Genomic DNA, 19,949 nt, shown 5'->3' on the forward strand with positions numbered 1-19,949 from the left:
CTAAATTCTTTACACACAACTTAAAATAAATAAAACTACATTTACCTACAAATACTTAGACACTACTTCAAATTACCTTTATACTTATTATTACTACTTATTTCCTTGTTTTCACTAAAACACAACTTGTTACTCACTTATTCTAGTGTACCTCTAACTTCTGGGTATTTTACAAGAAAGAAGAGAAATAATACTGTAAATAATTTTAAAAGCTGCACAAGTTTGTGATTTTAAGCATTTCTTAATGTTTCCACTTACAGGTATTTTACAGGAATGCAAACACAAATTATACTGTAAATAATTTGAAGCACATTGTGTCTCCTTTCCTGTAAAATATCTGGAAGTTAGGCAAGGTTGAGCCACTATATTAGAGAGCCCACTCCCTGAAAAGTACAACGTAAGTTTGGGAAATATTGTTTGTCTTTCCAGTAAATTACCAGGAAATGATGCAGTACTGCAAATCACTTACAGAACAATTTGTGTCTCCATTCCTTAATTACGCACTACTTAAAATTCCTTACACGCGACTTAACTTTACAGTATAATTATTCCTTTGTTTCCTGTAAAAAACAGACTTGTTACCTCCTTATTCTAGTGTACCTACCTTTAAGTAAGTCAAGATAAATATGATTAGAATGTAATTTCAAGTAAAATACGTTGAAATTCCATTTAATTAGAGAAGAATCATACCCTTGTTCACGGGCTAGTAAAGTAAAAACAAACTAACAAAACAGTGAAGTCCACGCTGTTGGTCTGTTCTGACATTTTGTCCCTACCAAAAAACGTTTTCAGACATAACAATGGAAGCGACGATGATGATGATGATTGCAGTTACCATGACGACATTGGCCAGATGCGCTGAGCACAGAGCGTAGACCCCCCCGGAGCCCCCCACCACTGGAGCACGCATGTCGGTGATGGACACTGTCAGCGAGCCTGCACAGACAGAAAGACAGAAGTATATTAGGAGTGTAGGTGTGAGAGAGCGCACACGATGCAGACAGAGAGTGCGTTTTGTGTGTTTTAGTGAAAGAGAAACAGACAGCATTTTAGAGCAGAGGGGAAAAAAAAAAACCAAAGGCAGCGTCAGTTTGCTCATCACGCAGCAGCACAAGTCACCTTCCTCACAGCATTTTTCCAACAGTCTCAGTGTTAAAATCACAACGCTCACAGGGGCTGTGCTACATCAGCCGACCTTCACGTGCCCGTTTATATTAAATCCATGGCCCACTCCTAAATATGTACACACACACACTCAGGCGGGATACAATTTGAGGGGGGAATTAAATTTAAAACATCCTCGTATCCGTACAACATTAAAAAGTTTTTGCATCTCTGTGTGTGGAGTGAAGCTGTGGAACAGACTAAGTAAAGATATGAAGCAATGTCCAAGCATGGCGCAGTTTAAAAAGCGGTTTAAGGATATGGTTTTTACAGGGTACAGGGAAAAGGTAGAGATTTGATAGGGTGTTCTTGTCTAATATTTTCATGTGTGTGCGCATGCACGGGTTTGTTGGTATGGGTATATATGTATGTGTATATGTATGTATATATATATATATATGTGTATATGTATATGTATATGTGTATATATATATATATATGTGTATGTGTGTGTATGTATGTGTGTATGTATGTATGTGTGTATGTATGTATATATATATATATATTAAATATATATAAAATTGTAGGTTGTGTATCCTTCAGGTGTTAATGGGGTTATTGAAAATGTGTATATGTGCGTATGTGTGTATATACGTAGGTATGGATAGATAGAAACATATATGTGTATATATTAAAAAAAAAAAAAAAAAAAAAAAATTACACATAACATATAATGTAATTACAAGGAGGTATTTCTGTAGTCTATTGATACTAGATAGTGGAAAAGGGGTGGGATTAAATAAGCTTATGCTTCTTCCTGCTCCTTTTTGAACATGGACGTTATTTGGAGTTGTGGTTGCTCGTTTTCCTTTTGTTTGCTTTGTTCATTTGTCTCTTTTAATTCTATTTTTTTTTTATACTTTTTCAACATGTTCAAAATAAAGATTCAATCAATCAATCAATCAATCAATCAATCAGGCAGGTTTGCGTGGAGTCTGCTAAAACTGATTACATAAAAACGTAGAGGGCTGAAAAGTAATGTTTCCTAATTGGACTTTCCTTCGGAGGCTGATGTCTGATCAAAGCAGGGCCTGAAGAACATAGAGAAACCTTGCCGAGGAGGATAATGTCCAATTTGTGTGCTCTAAATGCTTTGTGTTAAATTCATGAGCGACGTCTAATCTGGGATGTGCAGATATGGAAAGAAGCCAAATGGGTCTAAAATGATAGTTTAAACATAAAAAAGAGTGGCAGTGACAGAGGGAAGAGCATAATGGCCCAACACCGAGTGACTGCACTCTTACGTAACGGTCACAGAATACGTTTTGACTTGTAACAGCAGGTGTAAATGATAAAATTAACAATGGCTGAGTGCCATTTGCTGGCTCACGGTCACGCTGCTGTGGCTTAGTGGGACAAAAACGGGATTATTTACACCTGCGCTTTTCCTACTATGACACGTCTAAACGCCTGCTATGAAGAGGCTCATTTACCAACAAGCCGGGATCCAGCAGCAGTTATTTGATGCCTTGTGATTTACTCCTTTGGAGTGGCGTGCTTAAAGCCACTGTGTGCACAGGTGTCTTCAATTACTGTGAACCTCGGGTCAGGTTTGGCAGAGCAGCGTTTAAAAAGATGTGATGTCGTCTGAGTGTATGGCCTTATAACAATTACGGTGATGTAACCTGTCCCATCCTTACAGGTGCATTTCAAGGAGCTGTCACTCATGCCCACCCCGGATCCATGTTTAGAAGAGGTCTGATCAGGCAACAGTGGGTGAGCTAGAGCTGTGTGAAAGCTTTAACCTTCACCCTGCCTCATGATCTGTTCAAGCGAGAGCATTTTTCTACAGTAATTAAATGGAAAAAAAGCGGCACTTACATAAAACACGACATGTTAAATTAAATTACATAATTCTCTTGGCCTCTCACTTGCCCTATGAAATAAGGATTTGCACCTACTGAGGCTTTATTTTGGTGCGCAACATGCAACAGTTAAAAAAAATGTAAAGAAATTTATAACGAGACCAAAGGGTCACTGAAATTACAAACATTTACATCAAGTGCGTGTCAGTCAATCAAGCAATTCTGAGATCAATCAACGTTTCTGTACATGAAAGATGAAGATATAGTCTGTAGCGAATTAGCAGACATATTCTGCACTAATAGAGGTTGTTCTGGCTCGCACCACAACTAGGGAACCTTGCAGCTGCTATTATTGTTACTTTTCAAGTATATGAGAAACTTTGAGTGTTTATGACGTACAATCACAGGCTAACTTATTAGAAACACCTGTTTAACTGCGCATTAACACACAGATATATACAATCAACCAATCACGTAGTAGCAGCTTGTTTAGGCATGTATTAAGGCATGTAGAAATGATACTGAACATGGCGCAGGATGGTCTGAGTATTTTGGAAACTCCTGATCTACTGGAACTTTCCCAGACAACCGTCTCCATAGTTTTCAGAGAATGGGTTGAAAAAGAGAAAATATCCATCGAGCAGCTGTACTCTGTGTTGTTATGCAGCCGAGCATCTTTGAAACTTGAAGCAGATGAGCTACAGCAGCAGGAGACCACAAAGGCTTGCTATTCCTGTCAGCTACGAACAGGAAACTGTGGCTGCCATTCAGATGCTAGAAGACTGGAAACATCATTGCTTGGTCTGATGATTCTGGACTTTTGCTGAAAGATCTTGTTTTCTGGGGTCAGAATTTGGAGCAAACAACATGGTCTGAAACACCCTGCCTTGCTTTGCATTGTAATGGTGTTTGGGAAGTAATTTCTTACCAATCTGAAGCAATTGTGTGATGCTTTAATGTCAATATGGAACAAAATCTGAGCAATGTTTCCAGCACCTTGTTGAATCTGTGCAAAGAAGAATTATGGCAGTTTTGAAGGCAAAAAGGGGGTCCAACATCATGCTAGCGAGTTGTACCTAACAAAAGGTCCAGTTAGTGTAAGTTAACAGTTATTCTATTAAATGTAGCACTGGCAGCTGGCATTTAAAAAACAAAGAAACAAACAATAATCTGTAAATACTGGCAAGGCATTAGTCATGTAAACACAGCTCCTAAAATTAGCCTTACAACAAGCAAAACCCAGAGAATCAAGTGACAGGAAATACGATGAAATAAATCCCACGGTTTGTGTTTAGTCCTGTTCCTTTGTCATCTGTCTCTTTCCTCCTCTCTTCTGTCATCTCTTTCCCCTCACCAGCCGGTGTTGGAAAATGGCTGCCCCTCACTGAGCCTGGCTCTAACAAAGGTCTGAAAACGGGATTCTTCCTACCCAAACATCGCCAAGTGTTTGATCAAAGGGGACCATCTTTTCATTGCTTTTCATCTGCTTCTAATATTGTAGGAGCTTCCCCTTAGAACATAAAATGCCTTGCTGACTGTTGCTCTGACAAGTGAGACACATTTCTCGACACCAGAAAAAGTTGAGCTCATTCTGCATCGCTATCCGAGCTCAAATGCTTGTGGGCTGCGTCGCATGTTCACACTGTCCCTAAGGATGCCGATTGAGAGCCGTGCCTTCAAACAATGTGACAGCGAACTTGACAGCGCAACATTTTGCTATACGAGTTGAATGTCGAGGCGAATAAATGTTTGTTCACAAAAAAAGTAAGAACAAAAGCAGCCAAAACACAACACAAAATCACATTTACAGTGTTACGGTGTTTAAAAGGTATAACCATGTAATTGTTGTGAGAAAAAAGGATTGCTGTGACGCTATGAAGTAGGACAGAATTCCAGGCTGGAGAAATCACTGTGGCGGTTTGCTCGCGAGGACGACGTTAGCCCCTGTTAATTATGCAAATGAGCTGATAAGGGAAGCGGAGAGGGCTGATAAAACAACACAGCTTCTTTTTAATCACAGCTGGGATTTGCTGGAGTTGTGATCTCAGATCTATAATGCATGTTGGAAGATTCACATTCTGTATGTGTGTGTATGCACGCACACTGGGACCGCACAGAGTAAACACGGTCTTAAAGAACGACTTGTCAGCCCGCGGTGCTGGTGATGATCGTGGAAAGACAGATGGTAATCAGAATGTGTTCCTGAGCCATTCATCTCTCTTCGCTCTGACACCTATGGGCTATTTCATGTGGATTTATGGTGCATATGAAGGTTGGTGCTTCAGAAAAAGATTTGAGAAGATTCACAGTGGCCCATTTTTTGTAGCTCCACCAAATTGCAATTACACAGTGTAGCATACAGTATGTGGTCTCTGATCTCTTCAAAGTAAAGAAAAAAAATTGATTTGGAGCAACTTCAGCAGCATCAACTTCTGAGTTCCCCTTTTCCGCTTCTTCTGGGACATTCCTGCAGTTAATTTATTACTTCCATGCATTAGAGCCGGGTGATATATTGATATGAGAGATATCATCTGGGATTTTAGTTATGCTAATGCAATTGTTGTTAAATATAGTCTTTTATTGGCCTTTGAATTTCAGTTTAGTTAACAGTTTCTAATCCATTTCCATGCCTGCCTGCAATTATAGCTGGAAGCATTATATTTTCCAGTTGCTCCATTATCCATCCCATTTTTTAAGGAATTCTGAGGAAATGTTTTTTTTTGTTTGTTTTTTGTTTTTAAAACACATTTGTACCCAATGTCGACTATAGAGTGGGTTAAAATCGTTAACTAAAACTAACACAGAGGAAAAGTCAGAAAACCAACTCAAACTAAACTGAATTAAAAAGAAAACTTCAAAATTAAACAAAAATAAAATAGTGCTGGTCAGATCTTGTGCACCTGTCAAGCTTACTGCTCATCCTCAGCTAATTCTTTGCTAGCAATCTGGTTGACACGCTCTGTTCAACCGACTTTAATACAGGAAAAATCAAATATGCAGCGGCCAGAATTAGTATTCAGATTGTTGGTATCAGTGCACCTTACTCAAAGACCTTTTCCTCCACATAGTTGTCATTTATAAACTGCTTGCTACAAACCTTAGCATTGCAGCTAGCTAGTGGAATCTTCCTTTCAGTGCAGCTAGTTAGCGATGAAGAACCACTTGCTACTTAAGAGGGAGATTACGTGGATAGTGCACATGCCCTTTAGACTGTTCTTTAGTTTCAGTTTGGCTATTTTCCAACTACTGATATACTGTTACTAGTTAGCTAAATTGAACTAACGTATGATTATTGGGCAACCAAACAAACCATCATGTACTTGCACAAGATGGCACTACATATGCTCCAAAAAGTTGAAGTCTAAACACTCTTTTCTTAAATCCAGCTTCACAGACAGTGTTAAATCTGTGACAGTGTTATATAATGTATTTTCTAATGTCTTAAAGTGGTTGCTCAACTTTAAGTTGCATTGCTTTTGAGAAATCACTTTACCTTATAGAAAATATTGTTTACATATCCAACAGAAAATATGAATTTGGGTCATATTTCTGTCACCTAACAGATGTAAAGTACAATGTTCACTCTCTCTTACAGGGAACTATTGGCCCTTTAACATCTAAGTGCTTAGTTACTTTAGCCAAATATGACTGGTTGCAGTTTACTGCTAGGCTGATATCAGGCCGGTTAGCGTCAGCGCTTTTATGATTTGCATGCAGTAAAACCCAAAAGTTAAAAGTAATAAGTTACATCTCCTCATAGTTGTAGGGACTGCAGAGAGGGTATTCTCAGTGGGTTCATTACTATCAGTAAAGCCTAATATATGTGACCTCAAAGGATCCAAAATGAATGTCAAAATACAGCTGGGAACAGCTTTATGAGCAGAGAGGTTTGCTGACTTGCTGACTCCAGTACAGATCACCTCATTTGAGGAGACATTCAGGGATGTGACACCACCATCTGCAGGTGAGGAAGAGGAAACAACCTGGGACCTCCGGCTCGGAGGAAGAGCGGAGCCCCACAGGGAGGATACGAATTGCTATCTCCTCCTGCTCACCTGACTTTGGTGAGAGGCTTCTGAATACAGTATGAATACTGAACAAGCGCATCATGTGGGCTCTTCTGCCTCAGGGGATTTAAGATTTAGGATTCTCGCACTCAGCAGGAGCTGAGACGTGAGGAGTGCGATTACTTCAGCAGTGAGCCGACACTTTCCATCTCAAGCACATGATATTTATTGGCGCCGTCATCATCATCAACATCCTCAAATCTTTTTGTGAGCTTGCAACATCCTCAAGTCAACTGCAATGTAGACAGTAAAAATGATGCATTTTATAGAGTGTATAGGTCAACTACACACTCGGGGCTATACTCTGTCTGCTGCAGTAAAGTCAATGCTGCTCACAGAACTGAGCCTCTCTGTCAAACCACACATGGATACTCCAGGCTGCCCTTAAGCAATGGGTCAAATTGGGATTTCCAGTCTCTATGGGACAAGTGGTGGTAAGGTGATCGCAGGCCAGAGTTTGACAGTGCCTGAGGCTGCGCTGCTGTGTAGCCAGTAAAATACAGGCTGTGCCCGAGTACAGTAAATGTTCTAACCTTGAAAAATACGGAGAAACATGACACGAGGCTCTTCAGTGTCTGCAGCTATGTGGCCAACTATCAACCGTAGCTACTTCAACTATTTATTTCATAGCCAATGCACTTAAGGAGAACATTTTATTAAATGGATGTTTAAAAGGCAGGTTAATGGTTGTAGATAGTTTGGGTTAAAACTATGATAGTGAGGGTTCAAGAGGGAACAGCACGATAAATTTAGCAAACGCTTTCTGAAAAAAAAAAAAAAAAACGAGTTTCTGACTGTTTTTTTTTCAGATAGTCTGTTTTAACTGATTTTTTTTCATCACCTATGAAGTGGAACAAGATGATTAGCATATACACCCTATGCTCGCCTGGGCAGCTGATAGTGGAAGCATTTTACAGTCCTGTGAAAAAGAACGGACTTTATACACTCCTGTTAATACCCAAATGCACCCTTACTGTTTCAACAGAAATTAAGAGGGTAATTCAGAGGGTTGTACCCAGGCAATCCTAATCATAAACATTTGAATAACTGATCATCAGTAAGTATGAGCACCTCTATAAATCAAACGCTTTGGCAGTTTGCTGGTCTGCAGCTTTAATACTACAATTTTGCCAGGAGTGGACGTCCCAGTAAACTCAGTGCAATGCTCAGAGAAACTGCAAAAATCTTTCGAGACTCTATGTTATTTAGCATGTGAAATGTTAAAGTTTGTAAAAGTACAATTCAAAAAAGAAGTCAGGCGTGTTTAGAAAGGGTTTTGCAAAGTTGCATCTGAACAAACCACAAGACTCCCGGAAGAACATCCATCATAGCATATCAGCACAAACACAGCATATAATCTGACAAGCACAGTGGTGGAGGGGTGATGATTTGGGTTCGTTTTTCCTTGGATTCATTGACTTGAGCATGAACTCCTCTGTATGCCAAAGTATTCCAGAGTCAAATGCGATCCTGAGATTGGAGATGCAACAGGACAATGATCTCAAGCATAGCAGCAAAACTACAACAGAATGACTGAAAAAGAAAGAAATCAGAGGGTTGCAATGATCCAGTCAAAGTCTAGATCTTAACCTGACTGAAATGATGTGGTGGAACTTCGATGAACTCAAAATAACTGATATGTTGTGTTTAGTTTCAGCACAACTAGTGAAAAGCAAACACAGCACATCAGCACATTGTAAAGAAGAGTGGGTCAAAATTCCTCCACAACAATGTGAGAGACTGACAAAGTGATGCAGAAAACAGTTTCCTCAAGTTGTTGCTAAAGGTGGTTCTACAAACTCCTGAATTATGAGGTGCACTCTCTTTTTCACATAACTGTAACTATTCATCCAGCAAATACTAAAGACTCGATGTTCCAAAAACCCAACAAATGTCCAGTATTGTATTTTCTTTTCATCTTTGTTTGGATTTCATCAACTCTTGAGGGAAATATCTGGTTTTTCAACTGCTTTAAGCTCCATGTTTACCGGATAATCACTCTGGGTGTTATAGCTGTTGGGTCAGGTACATTACAGTCAGGCCTTAGCAATTTTTCCACTGGAAACTGTATCGATGAGAGTGGACCAGACCAGCAAAGCTTCAGGCCATGGGACCAAAATAATGAGCTAAAAGACTCTAAAGCACCGAGGAGAAGCGCAGAGTTTGGCGATTTATCTGTGGGTGTTTCAGTATGTGTCACAACTGTCACTTTAAGGTTGGTCATCTGAGTCATTGGTAATACAAAAATATTGACTACTGCAGATTAAAAAAATAAAACAAAACGAAAAGAAAAAAAAAGAAAAACAGATGCCGAACACTTAAACTATCGGGCAGGAAAACACCTCCTCACTGATACTGTTAGACTGTTAGCTTTTAGGTTTGCTGTATGTGTACACAGTCACCTCAGACATCCTGTATGCATTAAATCTTGTGGCTCTGCACAGAGATGTGCTGTAGTCAGCATCTCTGCATCACAGGGCTGCCTGTGTTGGCTAATAAACTGAAGAAATGCCAGATCAGATTTATTTACTAAGCACAAATAAGAAGAGGGGTAGATTGATGGAAAGAATGAGTGCATGAGGAATGGTGACACAGTCAGGCTGCAATCATGCAATCAGATCTGCAGGTTTTACCTCAGTGTGCTGCCATTTAAATTTTCTGCTGTCCATTTAGAAGAGTTCCTGTTAAACAAGCTAATCACGATGCCGCTGCTTGTACCTGCTGTTTTAATAGGAATCAGATTAAGTAACAAATACATAGGAGCGCACTGTGAAATTTGCGTGGATTCTTTTGTTTCTTTGGGTTTAAAAAAATTTATCGTGTAAATATGAATGCAATTGTAAACAAAAAACACCAACATACATAGACAAAGCTGCACATATGGTGATGGTGTTAGATCTTTTAGGATGACATTATTTCACACCATACTGAATGAACTCATGTGAAAGAATAAAACTGCCAAAAATGTCATGTCTGTAATTAATAGGCCTCAAATAATAATGTTCAAAATCTGCTCAAGTTACTGGTATAGTAAAAAGAAAGTACATAAATTCTAATCTCTGCAGGTCTTAAAATGGGTTTAATATAACATCACATGACCAACAACATGTGACATATTATAACATCATTATTTATTAAACAACAGTTAAGCATCAGCTTAACTGATAATCAGCAAGTGTGAGCACTTCTATAAAAGCAGCATGTTTGGCAGTTTGCTGCTTTGGAGCATTCAGGTTTGTGTTAACACAATGCCAAGGATGAAAGACAGTGATTTCAGAGAAGTAACTGCTGCTGCCCAGTAGTCTTGGAAGGGTTACAAGGCCATTGGCGAACAATTTGAAGCCCATCATTCTAGAGTGAGACAGATTATTTACAAGTGGAAACCATTCAAGACAGTTGCCAGTCTTCCCAGGAGTGGAAATCTTAGCAAATTCATTCAAAGGTCAGACGTTGCAATGTTCAGCTTTTGTCTAAAAAGAACATGGCAGCATTGCTCAGGTTTGCAAAGCTGCATCTAAACAAATTCCAGAACTGTTTCCTTTGGGCAGATGAGACCAGAAACAGCACATTGGCCCAAACGCCTCATTCCAAATGTCAGGCACGGTGGTAGAGGAGTTATGATTTGGGCTTCTTTTCAGCCATAGGCACCTTATATTCATTGAGTCAATCATGAACTTCTCTGTATACCAAAGTATTCTAGTGTCAAATGTGAGGCTAAAACTGGGCTCAATGATCAATGAATCAATGGCCAAATGGATATGGCGCAGTCAAAATTCTCTGGCAGGACTTTAAGAGAGCTGTGCATAAACAAATGCCTGCAAACATCAATGAACTGAAGCAATGATGCAAAGAACAGCGGGCCAAAATGCCTTCAAAATGATGCGAGAGACTGATAAGAAATCATGCAGAAAATAAATAGTGCTCAAGTTAGTGCTGCTAAAGGTGCTTCTACAGGCTACTGAATCATGATACAGTAGTGTCAAAAAATGTTTGTCCCCTTGCTGTTTCCCTACTGTTTTGGATATTTGTCACACTTATGTTTCAGATCATCAAACAGATGTTAATATTGGACAAAGATAACCTGAGTAAATACAAAATGCAGTTTTTTAAATGATGATTTCATTGATTAAGGGAGAACAGTTATCCAAACCTACCTGGTCCTGTGTGAAAAAGTAATTGCCCCTTTTGTTAAATCATGAACTGTGCTCAACCACAATTACTGTAATCACTAAACACACCCAGGTCTGATTACTGGCAGACCTGTTGAAATCACTTAAATATAAGCTGTCTGTCAAAGCGAAGCAGGCTAAAAGAGCTCAAAAAGCAATACAACATGTCACCATCTACAGAAAACACCTAAGAAACAAAGTCACTGACATCTATCAGCCTGGAAAGAGTTACAATGCCATTTCTAAGGCTTTGGGACTCCAGTAAACCACAGTGAGACCACCATTATACCCAAATGGAAGAAACTTGGAACAGTGGTTAACCTTCCCACGAGTGGCTGGCCGACCAAAATTACTCCAAGAGTACATTGACAACTCATCCAGGAGGTCACAAAAGACCAGAGAACAACATCTAAAGAATTGCAGGCCTCCTTTACATCAGTTAAGGTCAGAGTTCACAACTCAACAATAAGAAAGAGACTGAGCAAAAATGGCATCCATAGAGAGATCAAGGACAAAACCTATGCTGCCCAAAAGGAACACAAAGGCTCTTCTCACATATGCCAAAAAACATCTTGATGATCCCCAAGACATCTGGGAAAATATTCTGTGGACTGATGAGACAACAAGTTAAACCTTTTTTAAGGTTTGAGTCCCGTTACATCTGATGTAAAACTAACACAGGAATGTCATGTACTGTGATGAACGCAACCATGAATTCTGTCTATCAAACCATCCTGAAGGAGAATGTCAGCCTATCTGTTTGTGACCTCCAGCTGAAGGTCACTTGGGTTCTGCAGCACGACAATGATCCAAAACACACCAGCAAGTCCACGTCTGAATGCCCTAAGAAAAATAAAATAAAGACTTTGGAGTGGCCTAGTCAATGTCGTGACCTGAATCTGATTGAGATGCTGTGGCATGACCTTAAAAAGGCAGTTCATGCTTGAAAATAGAGCAGGGCGATATGGCCAAAAATATTTATCACGATATATATTTGAAAATTTGCGATAACGATATAAATAACAAGACAAAATACAACTCCACAACATTACTAGCGCAAAAAGACAACCTTCCATTTATTTTCACTTAAACAAGAAGCTGGTTTTTATGTACATTAAAGCTTTATAAAAATGTAACAGTGCAAATGCAAATTCCTTGCTGAACGTTTAACCAAAAGGCATTTCCAGTAGAAATGGGCTGACATATCCTGAGCATAACCATGTATAATATCCACTGAAGTTAAAAAGAGTTGCTTTGCAACCTTAAACTGCAGTGTGCAGTACGCATTTTTCGGACCATAAGGTGCACGGGATTATAAGGCACATTAAGCGAAACAAAGCAGTCAGAATCAAACTTTATTAAACTCATTTTTCTTGCTTCCTCCACTTCTGTACCATTGATTTATTAATGAATGAATTCTACTCTATTCCCATGTTGCTGCAGTATATTAATGACTAACCTTGTATTGTGGATGGATTATCTCAGTTGTTCTCCTGACTGAAGTTTGGTCCGTTTACAGCACCCTGCCATGCGACTGCATTTGTCTCTAACTATCAGGAACCTTCACGTTAACTTTTATAAGTGGAAAAGTGTTAGTGTTCGTCCTCCAGCTTCACTGTTTATGTTATGCTAACATAGCTGTGTCGCTAGCGATCACGTAGCACATCATTATATACCAGCTAGCCCAACTTCAGTAACCCTACAAACGTCACTGCTGTTTAGTTTCCTGTCTTCATTTATGTTGGACGTGATAGCAGAGCTGTACGTTTGAATTTTTCCAGAAATCTCTCAGTCAGAACATGCTATATCATACTTAGGTAACTAGCGAAACTAGCGAGCTAACTTCCGCTAGCTTCCTGCTAACTTCTAACTCCGTTAAATGTAATAAATTTTGTTTTCATGGATGCCTGGAAGTTAAACTTCATAGTTTCACCTGGTTAAGCAGCAATGCTGATCGTTTCATTAAAGATGAAAGAATTTAGACAGTTTTTAACTCCCAGTGATGCTGCAGTGTTCGTTTGACCTGAAGCATACGGAGTTTAGGACCCAGATTACTCCCAGATTTAAGAGCATCTTAGTCCGACAAATACGACAATCCGGTTGTTCAGTGATGACGCGACGAATCCTACTTCCGGGTCTAAAGTAGTCTGCGTTTAATATGGCTTTTGTGTTGTTAACATGTTTAATGTTATGTATTTTCTTCTATTTGATCTCAAAAAGCTCCTAAAACAGTCAGTGATCACCGTTGACCTCCCTCGGCTTTTATTACCACTAATCATTTATTTAAGCTCAGTTTTTAAAACCTTAGGATGAAACTACAGCCCAGCCCATGCAGCAGTATATGAATGACTAACCTCGTATTGTGGATGGATTATCTCAGTTGTTCTCCTGGCTGAAGTTTGGTCCTTTTACAGCATCCTGCCATGCGATTACATTTGTTCCTGACCACCGACAACACTCACGTTAACTTATCGAGTGGAAAAAAAAGTTAGCTTGTTTATAACAGCCCAAATGACTACAGGCCTGTTGCACTTACGCCTGTAGTGATGAAGTGCTTTGAGAGACTGGTCTGTCAGCACATCAGGGCCGGTCTGCCTCCCACTCTGGACCCCCACCAATTTGCCTACAGGACAAATCGTTCCACCGAGGACGCTATCACCATAGCGCTCCACACTGCGCTGAGTCACCTGGAGCACCGAGGAAGCTATGTGAGAATGCTCTTTCTGGACTTCAGCTCAGCATTCAATCATATCATCCCGGAGATCCTGGTCCAGAAACTGTCTCACCTGGGACTCTCCACCCCCATCTGCCTCTGGATCAAGGACTTCCTGACAAATAGACCACAGTCTGTCAGACTCGGCCCCCACCGGTCCAGCACCATCACACTCAGCACCGGGTCTCCACAAGGATGTGTTTTGAGTCCCCTCCTGTTTACGCTCTACACATCCGACTGCTCCCCTACCCATCTCTCAAACACCATCATAAAGTTCGCGGATGACACCACAGTGGTTGGACTCATCTCAAGGGGGGATGAGTCGGACTACAGAGATGAGGTCAACAGACTGACTGAGTGGTGTTCAGTTAACAACCTCCAACTGAACACCACGAAAACTAAAGAACTTATCTTGGACTTCAGGAAGGGCAGAGCAGACCCGGCCCCACTTTACATTCACGGGAGCTGTGTGGAGAGGGTACACTCCATGAGGTTTCTGGGCGTGCAGATATCTGATGACCTCTCCTGGACTGCAAATACTACAGCGGTGGTTAAAAAGGCCCAGCAGCGTCTCCACTTTCTGAGAGTGCTCAGGAGGAACAACCTGGAGGAGAGGCTGCTGGTGACATTTTACAGAGCCACCATAGAGAGCATCCTAACGTACGGCATAACAACATGGTATGCAGGGTGCTCAGCTGCAGACAGGAAAGTACTGCAGAGGGTCATCAACACAGCCCAGAAGATCACTGGCTGCTCTCTGCCCAGCCTGGAGGTCACTGCAAACTCTCGGTACCTCAGCAGAGCTGGCAATATCATCAAGGACCACTCTCACCCCAGCAACCAACTGTTTGAACTATTACCGTCAGGCCGACGGTACAGGTCACATAAAACCAGGACAAACAGATTCAGGGATAGCTTCTTTCCCAGAGCTATCACCGTAGTAAATAAGCACAAAAACAATTGAACCTATTCCATACCGTCACTGTCATTATATTATGCTACTATTCATACTGTCATTATATTAATGCTGCTATCCTGTATATATTGTACATACTATTGTTTGAGTACTTACGATTGGTTTTTTTGTACTTTTTATATTTTACATTTATATTTATTATTGAAACTTGCACCAAGGGAGTGGCACTCCAATTTCGTTGTACTCTGTACAATGACAATAAAGGCTATTCTATTCTATTCTATTCTATTCTATTCTATTCTATTCTATTCTATATTAAGCTAACATAGCTGTGTCGCTAGCGGTCACGTAGCACATCATTATATACCAGGTAGCTCAACTTCAGTAACCCTACAAACGTCACTGCTGTTTAGTTTTCTGTCTTCATTTATGCTGGAAGTGATAACAGAGCTGTACGTTTTAATTTGTTTCCAAAACCCCGCAGTCAGGACATGCTATATTGTATTTAGATAGAAGCTAGCGAGCTAACTCCCTGCTAACTTCTAACTCCGTTAAATGTCATAAATTCCGTTTTCATGGATGCCTGGATGTTAAACTCAATTGTTACACCTGGTAGAGCAGAACGCTGATCATTTTATTAAAGATGAAAGACTTTAGACAGTTTTTCAACTCTCAGTAATGCCATAGTGATCGTTTGATATATGGACCTGCAGCGGAGTTTAGACCCAGACACAGCTAGTGACGTCAGACTGAACAATCGGATAACGACGGCCGCTTGCATGTTCTGCAAAAAAATGTGCTTTGTCGTGTATCTGACGGACAAACACCAAACCAGTTCCACATCACTGAAGTTGCACCATTTTTACAAACCAATTCTGGTTCATCTGTTTCACTCAACAATCGGCCATGTGCGTATGAAAACAAAGGCACTGCGCATGCGCGTTTTACTCATATTCTATCGCGATAATTCATTTTCCTATCGTTGCCTAACATTATACCGGTATTACCGTGAACGGTATAATATGGCCCAGCCCTACTTGAAAACCCTTCAATGTAGTTGAATTACAACATTTCTGCAAAGATGAATGGGCCAAAATTCCTCCACAGCGCTGTAAAAGACTCCTTGCCGCAAACATTATCGCAAACACTTGAGTGAAGTTGTTGCTACTAAGGGTGGCCCAGCCAGTTATTAGGTTTAGGGGGCAATCACTTTTTCACCGAGGGCGCGATTTTTCTCCCCTTAATAATAAACACTTTCATTTAGAAACTGTTTTTGTTTTCACTAGTGATATCTTTGTCTAATTTTTACATTTACTTGATAATCTAAAACATTTAAGTCTGAAAACATAAAAAATAAATAAATCAGGAAGTAGGCAAACACTTTTTCACATCACTCTATACCTAGTGTCCCACGCTGCTTCTGCATTTAGGCTTTTTTAAAGTAAAATGTATTACATCAGGAGTTGTTGCTTATCTGAGGTTTTATTTACCTGCCTTTAAAAACAAGTAAGGAACAGATGATATGTAATGTGCTGATATATAAAAACTGTAAAACCTGAGAGAGGTTGTAACTTCATAGTCATACTGATCTGTGTAAGGGCCGAAAAAGAAATTTCTTTGTAATCATTTTAGAATGAACTGATCACTTCATCTATTACTGGTGAGAAAATATTGACCAGTACATCAGCATATACATCAATGCTCAATTCTATAGCCAACAGCCCAATATACACTTTAAAAATATATAAAAATACTAATTAAGCATGAACTCTATAAAGGCATTTGATAAGTAAAAATGCTTTCAGCATAAAAAACAAAAGCAAACATCCTCATTAATGAAAAGACTTTAACAGAGATTACAACAAAGTATAAATTATATAAATAGTTGTGAAATGGATCTGTAGTAACAGCTCAACTGATTAACTATGCATTAGCTTTATCCATAATGCACAGGACATAATATCTGATTCAGTTTGATTGTAAGACGTCTTTCTATAGGTCTGATACATGAGCACAGAGTTTGATAGTGGCTGGACAAAAAATAAGTAAATGTCTGGGTGACTAAGCTAGAGGCAGGCTGTATGTCACACGGCCTTTTGTCTACTTTACAGTCTGAAAAGCTCATAGCTTCAAATGCCATCTGCCATAGTTGCGACCATTTCTGAGCCTCATTTCAACTATAATAGTGCTGTCAGGCTGGTGGAGCTCCATTAAAGATATTTTCCACCCGGGGAAGGAGATGGACACTTCTGTGTCATCCACACAAAAAAGAGATAAGGGAAATATCACCTATGCCGCCGATACGCTCCTTGAAGTCGAGCAGCGTGGCTTGCAATCAGTCCTCATCCAATCTAACATCTTCATCCATCTTTGCGTGCCCTGGTGAAACGTGGGCGTGAAAGGATGAAAACCCTAAGATGATGTGCACGTAGAGACGGAGTCTGCAAAGTTTTTTTTTTTTTTTTTTACTTATCTGCAGTGTCAAGCTGTGGCGGAGCAGCCACGCTGTCAGTTTCCTCAAAGTGACAAAACACTACACACCTGCGCTCCTGCACGCTAGTCAAAGCAGATCTTTAGAGGAACAACTTCAGTAACAGAAACACAGATCCAAAGTTAAAACAGAACATAAATCGGGATGGCTCCTGTCAAAATGTACAAAAGCCAGAATCCAGCGCTGCTGACGCCACGCTCAGGCCTGCAGGAACAGAAACGATTCATCAGCCTCACCGTGAGATAACAGGGTCAGTGTGAAAGCACTCGCACCACGGTTTCCTCAGAGAATTTGCATTTCTCTACCCTGTCCAAAATTTACACATGGGGAAAAAATATACACGATAATATATGAGACCAGGGGGCATCGAGAAAAATCAATAGCATCCACTCGAAACGTCCTCAGAGCTGCTGAGAGGAAACAGCTCAGCACAGCAGTGCACCAATAGTCAGGGTAAAGTACAATTAAATCTGATCTGGGAGAGTGTGTGGGCATATGAGAATGCCTGAAATGGAAGAAACAGATGCACAATGTTCAGAAATGAACAGAGTGAACAAACAAATGCTCTGACTATAAGAATAGCTGGAAAAAAAACTCGCTGCTTGCTCAATTATAAATCAAATCTACTTTTCAAATAAAGATCACAATAGCTGACCTTGGTGGGAAATTACTTAAATTCTTCCAACATGCCAGAGCAAAAAAAAAAAAACAGAAAAGAGAAAAAAAAAAGCATAAAATGACTTCCAGTGCTCAAGGATATTACACCACAGTGATGGCTACAGGGAGCGTGATGTGCTGCTTCATCGGAAAAACCTTGAAACTAACTACTGAAGTAAAGGGAATACAGAGCGAGCGGAGAAACGGCGTCCTCTGTGCCTCCATCACAGTGCCTGAAAAATGCTGCTTTCACACAGGAGATGCACACGGACAGCTATGAACACAGGCAGCTCGCGCCATACAAATGGGCTAAACTAATTGAGGCTGCGTTACAGTAAAAATATTCACCACCCTTCACGTTTTTATCAGTGGGGCTGGAGGAAGTGAGCTTGGTGTCACCTAGGAAGAGTTCACTATGGGGTGGAATTCAGGGACTGGGAATTACCATAATCACACTGGCGGTCTCTGCACAGCTCCAAGGTCACCCTGCTTCCTCAGTCTCAGCAGCAGCGGGGGGAGTATATCAGAAACGTAGGACCAGGCTCTTCATTCGCACCACTGTACACACACACACACACTGCAGCTCTGCCAAGGTTGACTATAAAGACAGAAATCTCACCTTGCAAACTACACACACTGCAACAATGCATTGTCACAGTAACACAACTTCTCAGAGAGGCAAATCAGTGATGCTGTTAAATATCTCTACACCAGTGAGTCAGAGCCAGAGCCAGAGTCAGACAACGAGTCACATCCCTCCGGCAATAAGGGTGATTAATTCGGCCCTTTGCTCTGTAATGCTTCCTCTCTCCTGTCCCGGCCCATCTTGTCTTTTTATCTGCTCCCCCTGCTCATTAAACGTGCTCGGCTGCAGATGCTGCTGATGCAGTGTGACGTCGGCGTGGCAGCTATTTACTATTTTAACCCTGAATCCCACAGTCGGTTTGTCTGTACTGAAGTCCATCGACTGAGTGAATCCATCTTTTACATACATTTGAGTGCTGCATTCGATGTGTAACCCTGCATGTCAAACCCCAAAGGAAGTAGGATCCATAATCTGTTTAAAATAACATTTCATGTCATTGCTTCTTGGACATCTGCGCTGGAATATACAAACAGTGAGTTTCATTTGCAGTTTAACTAAAAGCCATCTGAAAAAAGATAAACTAAACACTCAGGAAACGCTAGCAAATAAGCTTAAATTACACTTACACTCTCCAATCATATTATTTTTAAATAGTAAAGTAAAATACAGTCAAATTGCTTGTGGCGTAGTACCGCATATTTATCAGAGATGAAGAACGAGCTGAAACAAATACACTGGAAATGTTGAAGTAATAAAGCTCTAGTTTTGACTGTAAGAATATTTTCAATGACAAAATTAAATATCCTTATTTAATTTTAACCCCGAAATACAATATTAGGCCTTGGGAGGCATCCATAACTCTTAGCTTGTGTGCCTGAGCTAAACATCAAACATCAGCAAAGTAGATGATAGACAAAGCCACTCTTGGCCATGCACCAAGGCCCTGTATTCACTGGCAGCAGATATAATCAATTTACCCTGCCTTAATATGTGCAGCATGCTTTCATAAAGCATCAATCAGATTGTGAATGTGAACACAGTACTATAACAGGTGGAAAAAAAAAGTCAGAAGACCTTCAGTCATTTGGAGACGGAACGGGCTTTTATTACCTTGAGCGAACGCAGAAACAATCATTAGACTAAATTAGGGCCGACAATAGAGCGCGTCTCATGGCTGCGGAGGAAATCTGACACTCCTGCAGTCCTGCCCAATTTCAGAGCTACATTAATCAACTGCTGAAGGATTAAACATTACATGTAACCTGGTGAGATGCTTTTTAAGTAATGACAACATTAACTAGCTTGCAACAATGAGGTTATACTAACATGCAGCCATTTATCACATTTCCATTACCATTTCCCATCAGGCCACACGTCTCTC

At 40.3% G+C, this 19,949-nt stretch overlaps 1 protein-coding gene across 1 annotated transcript in view; it reads right to left on the reverse strand.

Moving 5' to 3' along the window:
• rhbdl1 (rhomboid, veinlet-like 1 (Drosophila)) overlaps window positions 1–19,949 on the reverse strand; it is a 54,061-nt gene that overhangs the window by 8,906 nt on the left and 25,206 nt on the right. The window contains exon 6 of the mRNA XM_085416130.1: window positions 836–936. Within this exon, the coding sequence (XP_085272256.1) occupies window positions 836–936 (101 nt within the window). The remainder of the gene's footprint in view (window positions 1–835; window positions 937–19,949) is intronic.

The sequence above is a fragment of the Rhamphochromis longiceps genome, linkage group LG8 (assembly GCF_057381845.1).
Source record: "Rhamphochromis longiceps isolate RC_006_pf linkage group LG8, R_longiceps_female_GT1.1, whole genome shotgun sequence".
NCBI classification, from domain to species: Eukaryota; Metazoa; Chordata; class Actinopteri; order Cichliformes; family Cichlidae; genus Rhamphochromis; species Rhamphochromis longiceps.